This window comes from Balearica regulorum, chromosome 15 (genome assembly GCF_011004875.1).
Source record: "Balearica regulorum gibbericeps isolate bBalReg1 chromosome 15, bBalReg1.pri, whole genome shotgun sequence".
Classification (NCBI taxonomy): Eukaryota; Metazoa; Chordata; class Aves; order Gruiformes; family Gruidae; genus Balearica; species Balearica regulorum.
In genome coordinates, this window is record NC_046198.1 from 2623170 (window position 1) to 2637267 (window position 14098).

Here is a 14098-nt window from a genome sequence, read left to right on the forward strand (position 1 = left end):
AGAAAACAGAGTGCACTATTTGCCTCTTAGAAGCAGGATAGTACCAACAGTAGCCTTGAAAGCACTTTTTAATCTCCCCCATTCTACAAAGAGAGTGTAGTAACCACCATGCGTTTGCCTGCAACTCAGCCATGTAGAGTTTCTTAGATTTTAGTACTACTTTCCTTCATTTTATAAGGGATTATTGGTGGGTCCCAAAAGATTTTAGTTGTATGTAGCTGTGTTTATATACAGTATCGCTTGTAAAGGAGAAAGAATAGAATTGATCTAAAAAAATGAGATTATTTAATTCAAAACCAGTTAACCAAGGAGTGACGGTAATTCTATTGCTTTTCCTTGTAACAGTTGCTCATTGTGCATCTTCGAGACAAATCATTTCCCACTGGAAGAATTGTACTCGGCACGACTGTCCTGTGTGCCTTCCTTTGAAAAATGCCAGCGACAAAAGAAATCAACAACGTAAGTAGTTGTTTTACTGCTGTCACAATGGAATGATACTGTTAAAATAAAGTTGATCAAAAGTGCATAAACTTAGACAATGCCCCAAAAAACTTAATAGTCTTAAATAATCTTCTCTAAGGATGAGTATACTAGTGAATTCTCCTTTCAGATCATTGAATGCTATTTATGCCTTAAATACACAATAATTGAAAAGTCTCAGATCAAGCACACATCTGTTTTTAAAGCAACTTCTACCTGGTGTTTTATTGTGAGGCAGGTCAGTAGATTCCAATTATAATGCAGTTTTGGATGTAGGTAGGCTTTGGGGGAAGATAGAAGCTACTTCATTATTTTTCTTGCTGCTAGAAACACTTAAATCAACATGCTAATGATTACGAATAATCAAAAAAGTTTCCTGAAAAAAGAATTCTTGTGCACAAAAACATCTCATCTAGGTGTCTTAAACATTAAGTGTATTTAATGCTGATACGGACTGGCTGAAGTTCTGTAAATCATTCCTGTTTTTTATAATAGCATGGCTGTTACTGATGCTCGGGGGCAGTCAGTTGCTAGTGCATTTCTTCCCTCTTGCTCTGAAACAGAAAATATCAAACTTATGTTGGTGGGTTTGCTTCTCTTCAAATCCTTTGAAAAGATGCCAAGGTGGAACGTTTTACAGCATAGATGCAGCAGTTCTAGAAGTCTCAGTAATGTTATGCCTAAGTATATTTAAATAAGGGCTAAGAAGTGGAAAATAGCTGGAGGACTTGAGAAGCTTGTCCGTTTAAATGATGCTGGAAACATTCTGCTAATTTCCATTTTGGCTGAGACTGTAGTGAGGAACACTAATACACCTTGGAGTGTATTAGGAGAACTCCTAGGTTAGGTGAGATTAAAGCAGAGGGGAGAGTAGCTGGTAAGACTGTCCAAATTACCCATTGAGGATGCTGGTGTAGTTTCAGGAGGGTGTTTTTCCCCCTCCAAAACTGAAAAAAATTATGACTATAGAGCTACTTGGAGGTAAGGATTTTGTTTTCATTTTACCAAACTTCTCCTTGGTAAACAAGATACATCTAGTATGTTAGAAGTAGTAATTTGTTGCAAGTGATTAGTTATGTTTGGCCTTTGAAAAATGTGTTGAAAGCTTTACTTTTTAATATGACATGGTCCATTTGTGCATAACATCCTTATTACACAGTTGTTATCAAAGTGCTAATAACATCTAGCACAACAGAATTGTTTTGTTCAATACAAGCTGCTGTAGAAAAGTAGTTTGTGCAGTATTTGTTTTTACGTCATTCATACACCTCATCAGAAGAGAGGGCACTTGAACGAAAACAGTCCTTAAAAATTATTTTGTTACAGGATCAAATAGGATGTTGTTTGAGTGCAACAATTATAATGGATAAGTGTAGAGTTTGACTCTCTTGTTGCGTGCAGGGGAAATAAATATGAAATATTCTTCCATTCAATTAATAATCTAATGGTAGTAACCATGCAAATTTGCAGCTTAGTATGGTGAGGTGCAAGATTCTTTGTTCTGAATGACGTCTGAGTCATGCACGTGACACCTCGTGGTTTGTTTGAAGGTAAAAGATGAACACTGAAAATACTTGTTTAGATACATTGTAGAGGAATAGCCCTTTTTAGGCATTCAGAAACCTTTGTGAAATGATTTACATTAATATCTGCAATTCAAAACACTGTGCCTGATCAGGTGAAAACTAACCTAAGCTAGGTTAGTTTAAGACTTGAAGAAAATGTTGACCCTCTTAGAAATAAATAATTATAGCATCTACTAAACTGGGGGGAAGAGGGGATCTGCAGAATATGAGGAGAAAATTTAGAAAGGGAAAGGAAATGAGAGGCATAGTGACCCTCGTTACTTTTGTCAGGCTATCATCCTTACAGAGTGAACGACCACACAATGGTCAGTGAAGATGTTGAGTCCTAGAATCTTCCTTTCTGTACTTTTATCTGTTTTACCATCATTGTTTCGAGTCCTGGTATATCTGCACTGGGCTTCTAAGTGGCTCCTTCAAAGTGTGCTGATCTTTTAGGAAATTCTGCGGTTGAGCACTTCTGGAACATCACAGTATGGTGGCTTGCTTCCACCCTTCCCACATGCAATAGTTCACGTGCTCCTTGTAGCTATCTCTTCCTACTCCCCGGGGATTCCCTCTGCATGCTGCAAGAAGTCCTGGGGTTTAGTTTATTACCATGTAGCTGTTTCTTTACCATTACCTTACTCCATGTTGTAGTGTTTAGATTCTTTGCAAGGAACATCTGTGCCAGGTTTCATTTGTACAGCTTTTCTTTCTTTCTTTTTAAAGTAATGTTGCATTGTCTTATGTTTCTATCAACAAATATAATAATAAGACTTGTTAATATGACATGTTGGGACAAGTTTGAAATCTTTTCTGTTCCACGTGGCTCTTACTGTGTATACCATGTATACCCTCGGGGAGGGTAGGGGGAAACTGCAAAACAAACAACATTGTTTTGCACATGCTAAAATATTAAGCTTGCCTTTTTTTTTTTTTTAATAGGCCAGCAACTCCTGTGTTTTGAAGTAATGACTTGAAATTTGGTACACATGTTTTGGAGTCAGAGGGTTGTTTTTGTTAGGAAGTATTTCTTGCTCCCTGCTGAGCCTACCACAATTTGAGTTAAAAACTCTTGCAAACAGCTGATGATATATTTCCTACCTTTATAACTCTATTGTAACAATGATTTTTTTCTGAAGATTTGCCTTGTCACGAACATGCTTGAGCTTCTTAATTCTTCTCTTCCTGGCCTGGGCAGGTGTGTATTGTACTACCAAACAGCTACTGGGAATGCTTCCCCTTGCGGCCATACAGGTGGTAATGAGCGTGCTGTGCTCACTGTTTATTACGACTGGGGCCATCCTCATGCAATGCTTGATGTGCTTCATTCCAGGATCATGAGACTCAAGAAAGGGATCTCTGTTCAGCTGAGTGAGACTGGAAGGGGGAGTTGTGAACATGGAGCTAGTCTTCCCTCTATTTTTCCTTGTAGGAACATTTTAAATAAAACGCAGTGAGGAAAAAGCTGGATTGAGAAAGTAAATTTGAGACTACTAATTATAGAATCATAGAGTGGTTTGGGTTGGAAGTGACCTCAAAGATCATCGAGTTCCAACCCCCTTGCCATGGGCAGGGACACCATCCACTAGACCAAGTTGCCAGATCTTCATCTAAAAATGTAATTTTAAAGAAGACTGGGACAGAAATACCAGAGTATGTTGACTCAGGGATGAAGGGTGGGAATCTGATGCAGGAAATGGAAATAGGGACTAGGAGCTAGCTGGCTGAGGGAGCAGGTTACAGACTAAGGGCAGAAAATGAAAGAAGACCTGGAGCGTGTGGGAACTGACTCTTTGCAGAGAAGGAATGCATTGGAGTGCACGGAACTGTGCTCAGAAAGAATAGGCAGCAGCTTGTTCACTAGAGCCCGTTTCCTGTGAAAATGGGAAATGAAATCCAGTTTGCTCAAGTCTTACTGTCAGTTTACTGTCTGTAAAACCTACAAATAAAATGTGTCTCTTGGGGGTTTTTTTAAGTGCTTACATAATGGTGACCTACCAGCCATCAGTTGTTCCACGGAGCCACATGATAGATGGTTAGCCCACAGATTAACAAGTTCCATGCATTGACTAATACAATGCTATACTGTGACAGCTTTTAGTTTAATGCTTAAATTAAATAAAAATTAAAATGGCATCAGTGGTGAGGTTTAATACTGACACTTCCTACCTTTAAGTTGCTTATAAAATCTTTCCTTAGCCCATGATTTGATTCATGATACAGCCTTTAATTAAACGATCGTGTACGCTTACCTTAAGTATGCCTGCCTAATTCTGGGTGCAGGACAGACTTGTGCTGAGGTGAGTCAAGGTTACCAGCAGAATTTTTGCTCCAGCCACTTTGAGCTAGAATGGATGTAGTGAGCAGAGCGAGGAGCTGCAGGACAGAGCATTTGAACACTGCTGAATGAGTTGCAATTCCAGAACTGGGAAGCAAAATGAAAAATTTAAATCACACTTCTCAAAAATGAATTAATATGTTGCTTTCACTGGGGTGGTCAGGTTAGAGAAGTTCTAGGCATTCATACTTAAAATAACATCAGGAATCTGTGTTTAAAATAAATTCTAATCAACTGGAGGGATGGAGGAGTTCCCCTCTAGAAGATGTGAATGCAGTTTCATTAAGGCAGCATTACATGCTTTGCACACTGAAACAGGAATCCTGTAGATGAGATGGTGTTTGATCATTTAGATTACATCCTAATGCATTTGCCCAAGAGAACCTAATCAAGGCTGTTCAGGAAGTTCTGGGCGGCTTAACTTCTGCTTGTTCGAACTTCCACTCTTAAGGTATATAAACACATGACTTTGTGACAGTGGGACATATGGAGCTCAATTATCTTTAAAGAGTATAACGTGTGAACAGTCTTGTACAGAGTTGTCTTCACACTTGTAGCTTCTGTCATGAGCTCATCAATGTCTAAAGCATCAGTTAGTTAAAAAAAAAAAAAAATCACAGTAGATGTTGCTTCATGTAGCGGTGGCCTAATGTGGTAACTCCTCTTTGTTTCACTACTGTATTTATTTTAATTGACTTGGTTTCCTACGGTATCTGCTGCAGAACGGACTGCATTTGCACTTGATCTGTTCAGTATGGAAAGTTAATACTCTCTTCCTCCATCTTCTTGTTTGACAGATTGAGATGATGTCATGCATTCATACAAAACCAATGAACAAGCAGATTAAAAAAAAAACCCTTCAAAATCAAATTCCTGATGTTGTGAAAATACCTGATACAGTATGCTATTAATTGAGTTATAAAAATACAGAAAAGCTGAGACCAAACAGTCAGAGCCACTCATTTCCGCGCTGTAGTGTACTGCTGGCTGTAAGAAGGTAGTCTGCCCCCTAATAATATTTCAGTTGAAGTGTTGAATCAACATTTGGCTGTTGACCAGCGTTAGGGAGTTTTGCCTGCTTGAATAGGTATGTGCACATGTGTGGAATTCCTTGGAGATCGTTAATCTCTTCAAACTGCAAGTCAAAATAGTGGTCTTCAGACATTGTCCCCTTACGAATGACAACGTTGTTGGTTTTATGAAGAAACAGTGGGGGGTTTTCTGTTTAGAATAGGCTCACTCTCCATGTTGTCGCTTTTAAAGTGACATTCAGACTGTCAACTCTGACAAACACCCAACCTGAGTTTTTATAAGTAGACTTTGGTCTGGGGCAGAAGTAGAGATCTGGAAATCTGATCTTGCTTGAGTAGACTCCTAGAAGTGGCTGGATTGTGTTTCCTAATGCTGCTCTAACACAAGAGCTGAACTTGTGCTTCATGGTAACCGATAGCACAAAACTCAGCCCAGAACTGTGGGCAAGAGGTGGTCGACTTCTCCAAGCTCTGCCTCATCTTCAGTGTGAGCCTCAAGCCGAACTTGCAGTCCTCAGAAGATCAGCGTCAGCTCTTTTTCCCTGGAAAAGCATGAGGAATGGTGAAACACTTGGCTATCCTCAGTAGGATGGCTGGAAGCCTTTTTCCTGTTCCCAGCCTTCTGCATCACCTGTGCTGCCATCTCCAGAGATGTGCTTCTGGTTTAGAACTGACACTGAAAGTTTAAGGTGGATTTTTTTTGTTGTTGTAACTTTTCCAGAGAAATACCATCCTCTTTCTCTATCAAGCTGGAATTTTTATTAGTTCCTGAATTGATCCTTTGTTGTCACAACAGCCTCTGAAGCCTTTTGAATTCCAGGGTGCCACAAGTTTTGTGCTATTTAACCTTTCTAGAGGCTTCCTATTTCTTGGCTTGCGCTAGTGTAAAGGCATCTTTCTCGTAGATTGTGTGATTCCAGAGTGCTGTGTGCAAGTCCAACAAGAAATTTATACAGTTGCTCTTTAATATGTCTCTTTTTTTTTTTTGTCATGAAACTGATAGGATCTCAATCAGCTTCTGTCTTTGTTCTTAAACTTGCTTGGAAATGATCAGTGAATTCAAAAGTTGATACACGTCCACAGAGCATAAGCATATGTAACCCTAATTTCCATGGTAAACCCTGTGGATTCCATGCAAAATACTGTGGATTGCCTTTGCGGGGGGAAATAAGGATGTTTTCTGTGGGGCTGTTTATTCTGGAGAGGGGGATCTCTGACCATATTTATTTGTAGTTCTTGTGCAAATGAGATCAAATTGAATTCTCATCTGGAGAGGGAAAAGTCTGGACTCTGTAACGTGTGTGTTTTCTCTTGGATGGAAGCTGAAAGAAAGCGTGTGTATCTTTTTAGGTGATTCTGTTTCCATAGCGGGTAAGGATTTGAGAAAGCCTAGATAATGCTGTTAATGTCTCGGATGGTTTGTTTTCCTGATTATTTTTTTTTTCTAACCATATGCCTCTCCTAATATTTCAATAAAACAGCTATTGTTGCCTATATTAAAAGCTATTATTGTTGCTATGTTTAGCTCACAAATTTATAATGCACATTACATATTTAATTACTTGAGGGGGAAAATGTGAAGTATGTATTACTCCTACCAGAGTCTTGGTTATCAAAGCACAGTGTCTCTGTAGCGAAGGATATACTCCATGTGTCATTCACAACGGAACATGTTATTACTTAATTGCTTAGGATGGCAGCTAAAATGAGGACCGGAAAGAAGATTTTTATTCACTTCTGGGTTTAGTAAAAGTACTTTTCCCTGTTGCTTCCATTTCCTGTCTACAATGGAAATGACTCTTTCATTCATGTCTGTGGTGAGAGAGGTTGGTTGGTTGTGGTGGTCATATAGGTTAATGAATACCTAAATGTTATCATCTAAATCATTTACCAAAACTTGTGGCAGGCTCATCCCTTTTCTGACTCTTCAAAATTATTTTAGGTTTTGTCAGTACAATCTGAAACCCATCAGGGCTTTTCATATCTCTGAATAACTTGGGTTTTAGGGTAATTTGGCCTTCAGAGGATTCATCTAGTGACTGCTCGGAATGAAAATTTCTGCCAACAGATCTTCAATATTACCTTTGTGTCCAAGGACACAGTATTTCTGCTGAACTCAGGATCTCTGTTCTGGAGCCAAATATTTTGACCTAAAATGGGATTGATGGGAAAGAGGGAAGTAGAGGAATTAATTATTTTTTTCCCCCTTAGTCTACTGTCCCAAGCATGAAAATCCTATTTAGTCTTATATTGGAGCCTATACTTTATGTATACTACAGTTATTATGGGCTTAACTGCTCAAAATGTACAGCACTTCTCTTTAGACTGCATGTATTAATTGGTAGGGTGGTTTCTGTCCTGTAGAATCAAAGGCTGAGTTTCCCCACTTGGCATCTCGGGTGTCGTTCTGTCCTTTGGCAGAAAAACAGATACCATATAACTATATGCATGTTCTGTTGATTCTTGGCATGATTTGTTTTATTGTTGGTCCTCACTGATTTTCAATTTTCTCTTATCCTTTCTTTTTTTTTTTATAGCCCTTTTAGGGTCTCCAGCTGGTGGAATCCAAAATTCCATCGGTTCTGTTGGCACAGGCCAACAGAATACTCCATCGCTAAGTAATCCTAATCCGATTGACCCCAGCTCCATGCAACGAGCCTACGCTGCTCTTGGACTGCCATATGGCAACCAGCCTCAAACACAGTTGCAGCCCCAGGTACAAGGCCAACAGCCGGCACAGCCTCAGGCTCACCAGCAAATGAGGACCATTAATGCATTGGGTAGGTGGAAAAAATACCGAGAAACTAAGGTGTTAAAATAAACCGAACTGTTGAATTTTTAGGATAGTCTAGTAGTTGACTTAATCAGAGTAGTGACTTTCTGTTCATGTTGATTAATAACTTAGAATTCTACTATTTATAAACACTACCATTCATTTACATTTGAATATTAGAAAGCTTTAAATATATTGCTTCTGCCAAATAGCAATAGGTTTAGTTTCTTTTAAAATAGAGTCCATAGCTTATTGTTGTCTGAGGTGATTAGACAGAATTGCTGAAGGATTTTGGTTTAACGAGTGTTTCACCTGTTCTAGCAGACAATTCTGTCTCAAATGCTAATTTCTTTCTGGAATTTAATTGTTAGTATTATCTACTTTTTAGCTTATTGAACTAATCTTAAGAGTTTATGAATTTTAAATTTTAATAGACTGGTTTTTGTAGAAAAAAATGTTCAGACTGAAAGTAACTTGATTCCACAAGTAGCTGTGTATATGCACCACAGGAGATATTATCATAAAAGTACTTATCTGATACACTGCTTGTTTTGATAACCAGTTGTGTCAGTAAAGTGTCGTTTTGCCATGTTATTGTCAAAGTTGTGAACTGGGTACCAACGCTGTTTAATGTTGTCCCAAAGGAGCCAACCAGATGAACCTTCCCGCAGGAGGAATAACAACAGACCAGCAAGCAAGTCTAATTTCTGAAACTGCTCTTCCAACATCCCTTGGGACAAATAAGTAATGCACACATTTTCATTCTTACTCAATTAAACATTTATTTACATGCTTATGAATGTACGTAAAGAGCATGCTTCAAAAACTAATTGTATTGGCATGGAAATGATCAGTCACATCTCTAGCTACACTCTTCTTTCCTGTTTTAATTCTATATCTACCACTTTGTCCCCACAGAGAGTCCCAGAATATTTAGTAGTTTTGAATGAATTCCCAAAGGAAGAATATTTTGTATTTTTAGGTGTACACATACCTTAACGGTTGTGATTCTTTATCGTTCATACTGTGTCTTGTAAACCTCTTTGCTGCTTTAGGCATTGCAGTTTGTTGATATCAGAATTTCAGTTAGAGAATGTTTGATGCAATAGCTAGAAGCAATAAAAGCAATTACTCAAAAATTACTTCAGGCATCAAACATACAACAAAACTCTGCGTTCTTGTACTGTAACAGTCCCTTTTTATTTTAGCCCATTAATGAATGATGGCACAAATTCTGGCAATGTTGGAAACCTCAGCTCAATGCCAACGGCTGCACCTCCTTCTAGTACCGGGGTAAGGAAAGCATGGCATGAACATGTCACTCAGGACCTGCGCAACCATTTAGTGCATAAACTGTAAGTATTCACCAAGACTGCATGTTATTCCTGAATGTTTTTAAAGAATTTCAATACAGTAGTTCTACTATTAAGCTGAAAAGTTGTTGAGAAAGTTATCGGTGGTTCTCTGATGCTGGGCCACTGGGGGTGAGCTGTTACCTTTAACTCTTCTCTTCATTCTTCATGCTTATGAAGGAGTGGGCATGAAATTAGTTTATATTGCTAGTAAATTCGCTCTGCTGTAGTAAACAAGACTCTAAACTGTTAAACTTCGCATTTTTTCCATCATTGCGTTTGCTTTAATCTTGTGGGAAATAGTACGATACTGATTTTTTTAAATCACTTTTTATATGCTTTTACATATCTGATGTATAAGGGAATGCCCAGGGTGAATATCATAAAGCTGTATTGAATTTTTTTTATTCTTTCTCCTTTCTTGTAGTGTCCAAGCCATCTTCCCCACTCCTGATCCGGCAGCACTGAAGGATCGCCGCATGGAGAATTTGGTGGCTTATGCCAGGAAGGTGGAAGGAGATATGTATGAATCTGCTAATAGTAGGGTATGTTGCTTCTGTCCGGCTATTCAGTATATGTTAAAGAACAGTAGTGTCACCAATAAGTGTAATGAAAACCACAGAGAATCATTTCACTGCTTTCTTGGTGAAGAAAGTCATACTTTCTGTCTGTGACAATGTTTGTGTAGTCCCAAGCCATCTGATTAATGTCACTCCAAGCTAATTCACTTCCCTCAGCTCCATGAAAACCAGACAGCATCATCCCAGCCCTATTTGCATTCCTCCTGAAAGCGTGAATGATGTGCATGAAAATCGGAGCTTGCAGTTCTTGATGTTTCCCTTGCTGACTTTCTCCTTTGTAGAAGTCTATGTAAATAGTAGTTTTAAAACTTTCTTAATGCCTCTTCACCGTTGGAGCGTTTTTCTCAGTCCTGTTATACTGCTTACCTTTTACTCGCACTGTTGGAATTACTTCTCTACTCAGCGGTGCCGAGAGCGGCTTGGATAAGACACCTAGCTGTTTCATGTCTCAACATAAGAAGTTGTCGGTTTGGCTGCGTTTTGTCCTTGTGCATGGGAAACACGACAGAATTCCTGTTCTTGTTCATGGCTCTTGCTCTGTCTGCAAAGAGGTGTCAGTTTGAACCCCTGTTACTCAGAGCGAGCAAACCCCTGTTGATTGACATGTTGAGGATGCTATTTTATTATGACACCGTGGTAATTCTGTCCTAAAGGAACCACTCCCTGAAAGTTTTCATCAGGCAAAGACAATGTTAGTAGTGCCAGCAAAAATAGCTAGTGAGATTTTACCTGATTGGAATGTTGAGGTCCTTTCTTAAATAAGGTAAGAGTATCTAAAGAGAGTAGTTAGTGGCATTTCAGGTGATAATCATCCAGTAAGGCAGTAACACTTAGAGTCTGCCCCTCTCAGGCCATCTCCCAGAAGAGCTGAAGATGGAATGCAAGTTTTATTTCCTAGAGGCGGAGAGGCAATGGCCGCACTTGTAATGCTGTTGCTATGTCAGCATTGGTCAGTGGCAATGTGTTCTTCTTATGGCTACCAAGAGGTGGTTTAGCAAAGAAGACTTGGTGTGATCACCCTGGCAGCTTTAGCAAACAACTTTAGAGAGAACGAGGATTTCATAGACATACGTTGACATCTAAGTACCTTCTCAGTAAGGATGAGCGTAGTAGACTTCTGGTTATATAAAATTAAATGTCATCTGGACCTCTATGACAGACAAATACCCAGAAGTATCTTCTCTTCACCCCTTAAAACAACTGTCAGAGACTCGTTGCCCGAAGTGCCTTTATGGGAATTCATCTAACATATTTGGCTCCAAGCAGCAAACTTGGAAGAAGGGAGTAGTTTAGAACGCATTAACGATGCCATGTGGAATTGCATCCTTCTTTCTGAGGAGCATCCGTTCTACTCTGACATTGATTGGTATGAGGCATTGGTATGCCTCATTGATTGGTATGAGGCATCATTGCAAGCAATTTGATGTTGTCTTAGTAGTATGTGCTCCTTGTGAAGACATCCTTTTTTTGGGAATCTTTGCAACGTGAAAGTAGCACAATATTAACTTTACAAGTAAGAAGTTGCAGGTAAAGTGTCTTGAGCAGGAGGAGGGAAGGGTGTGTGCACTGGTAGATTTTTGAGACATTTGGAGGAGGGAAGTGACCTAAAAACAAAGCTTTATATTGCAGCACTGGACTTTCTTAACAAGACTGAGGAACACCTGTCTCGGTTTTCTGAAATGAACTCAATCCTACAAATTCCAGTTTTGATGAAAACTGAATGAAGACAAAATGATTGTGGGACAAGCAAGGCTCAACCTTTGCTCCATGTAACACTGGGTTTTAAGAGCACAAAATAAATATAGTCTTGAGAGTTTGTGGGGTGTTTTTGCCTTTAACGTGCATAATCTCATGCACTTGGCAAATATGTGTCCAGCAATTGCTGAGAAACAAAATTGTCTACCTTGCTGTGCGCTGTGACCATCTCATTTGATCTGTTGTCAGTGTGGATTGAGGAAAACAGATTTTTCATCTTGTACAGATGTAGTGTTGAGCTGTCTGTGCCTGTGGAGTATTTTTCACTGATTTCTTCCATTCCTTCAGGGTTTTGTTTGGGTTTGTTTATTCCCTGCAATGACTGTCGGTAGTCAGACTCTAGGAAAAGAGCGGTTCCTTTCTTTATGTAAAGATTGATCTGTCTTTAACATCTGTCTCCTGAAGTTTATTCAGCGTAACTGTGTTGCTGGGAACATCTTTTTCTTTTTGTCTGTGGATTAGTGGAAATGTTTACTATGAAAATAACATTTAAAAATCATTAACACTTAGAAACTAAATCACAGCTTCCTGTTGTTTTTTGTTGAAGCAACAGAGAACTTACCGTTTTTTCCTCTGTCTACTGATCTACTCAGAGTAGATATGAAGGATAGCCATGAAGCCAAGTCTCATGTGTTTTCTGGAAGCTTTGTTTTTTCCATTTCTGCATTAAAGCAGTAATAAGACTGTCTCAATTAACAGAATTCTGAAAAGAAGTATTTCTTTTTTCAAATAGGCAGGTGTATATGTTTAAAAAAAACCCAAACCAGGTGACAGTATTCCAGTAGACTCCGTGAGTTCTGCTGCTTTCTAATGCTTGACACTGAGTACTATTTTTTTTTTTTCCCCTTTTAGGATGAATACTATCATTTATTAGCAGAGAAAATCTATAAGATACAAAAGGAGCTAGAAGAGAAGCGGCGATCTCGTCTGCATAAACAAGGGATGTTGGGGAATCAGCCCGCCTTACAGACCCCAGGACCTCAGCCCCCTGGTATCCCACAGGTGGCTGCTGCCATGGGCCAGGCACAGCCCGTCAGGCCGCCCAGTAAGTACTGCTATAGGAGCTACTCCTGCATTTCTGTTCTAGCTCTGCACGGTTTGTGTCCTTCGGCTCTCCTGCTAATCTTGAATTTGTATTTTAAATTGGTTTTTTGCTGACCGTTCTTCTGTTGTATTGCAGATGGGCCTATGTCCATGCCAACCGTGCCTATAAGTCGAATGCAGGTTTCTCAAGGTATCTATGTTTTCCTCTCTAATTGTAATTTGTGGGTTCAAAATCATTGTTGGGGGGGGAAAGGCTCATCTTCTGTTTTTCTTTGGGAGTTGAGCTGGGGGCAACTACTGGCTCTGCCTTTTTTTCAGCATCATTTTTTGTTGCTGCTCTGTGGCAGGAACTGTCTCAGTACAGTCTTGTCTTGAGAACTGGCAGTATGTACCCAGTACTTTGCTAGCGATTGGGAAGTAGTTCAGTCCTTTCAAAAAGAGGAGAGCACAAGCAGGAATACCATGGATAATCTCTTTTAAAACACTAACGACGGGGAGGGGGAGAGGAGGATGTTGGCATATTTTCATCAGTTAATTAGCCAAAAATATAACTGTAGCTGGAAACATAGCACATTAATCCTAGAATCTGTATAACTAATGATATCCTTTCTTGGTTTCTGATGCAAAGTGCATCTAAAGAAGCCTTGTAGTTTTTTTTTATAGCACTGATGGCTTGCCATCACTGACTTAGGCTGCTGTGGGCTCATGGGTGGGTTTGTATTTTTTAGGAAAAAAAAAAACCCCATGGCTTTTAGGTGCTTCAGCTTCCTCCCAAAAAGTATCCCTAATACTTTTAAGTATCTGTTTCTTGGTTTAGAGTTAGTAGTAAGTTGAAACTTGTATTGAAATGTCCTTGAGAAGTTATAGCTTTTGAAAATTCATTGCAATAGGAGAAAAAGTTGATAGCAACTATAGTTCCATAATTACTTATTTACACCTTTATTCGTGTTAGACAAGTTTGGGGTTTTTGGAGGGGTAAAATATTTTGTATAAAACCCACAACACCTGTTTAAGTATATTCCAAGCTTTTGTCCTGATTTGAGACTAGGAGATGCTTTCGTATATATAGTATGTATTTTTATCATACACACTTCAGCCATTTCAGTGAGGCCTTAATAAAACATTGCTGTTTGAAAGCAAATGCCTGATTTTAAGGAACCATCCCAAGGTGGTATT

General features: G+C 39.1%; 1 protein-coding gene across 7 annotated transcripts in view; it reads left to right on the forward strand.

Annotated features, from left to right (window-relative positions):
• CREBBP (CREB binding lysine acetyltransferase) overlaps positions 1 to 14098 on the forward strand; it is a 95646-nt gene that overhangs the window by 45598 nt on the left and 35950 nt on the right. For all 7 annotated transcript variants that reach the window (XM_075767926.1, XM_075767932.1, XM_075767927.1 and 4 more), the window contains 7 exons: positions 346 to 459; positions 7955 to 8197; positions 8835 to 8934; positions 9399 to 9545; positions 9970 to 10087; positions 12731 to 12923; positions 13059 to 13112. In XM_075767926.1, coding sequence (XP_075624041.1) covers positions 346 to 459; positions 7955 to 8197; positions 8835 to 8934; positions 9399 to 9545; positions 9970 to 10087; positions 12731 to 12923; positions 13059 to 13112 — 969 coding nt within the window. The remainder of the gene's footprint in view (positions 1 to 345; positions 460 to 7954; positions 8198 to 8834; positions 8935 to 9398; positions 9546 to 9969; positions 10088 to 12730; positions 12924 to 13058; positions 13113 to 14098) is intronic.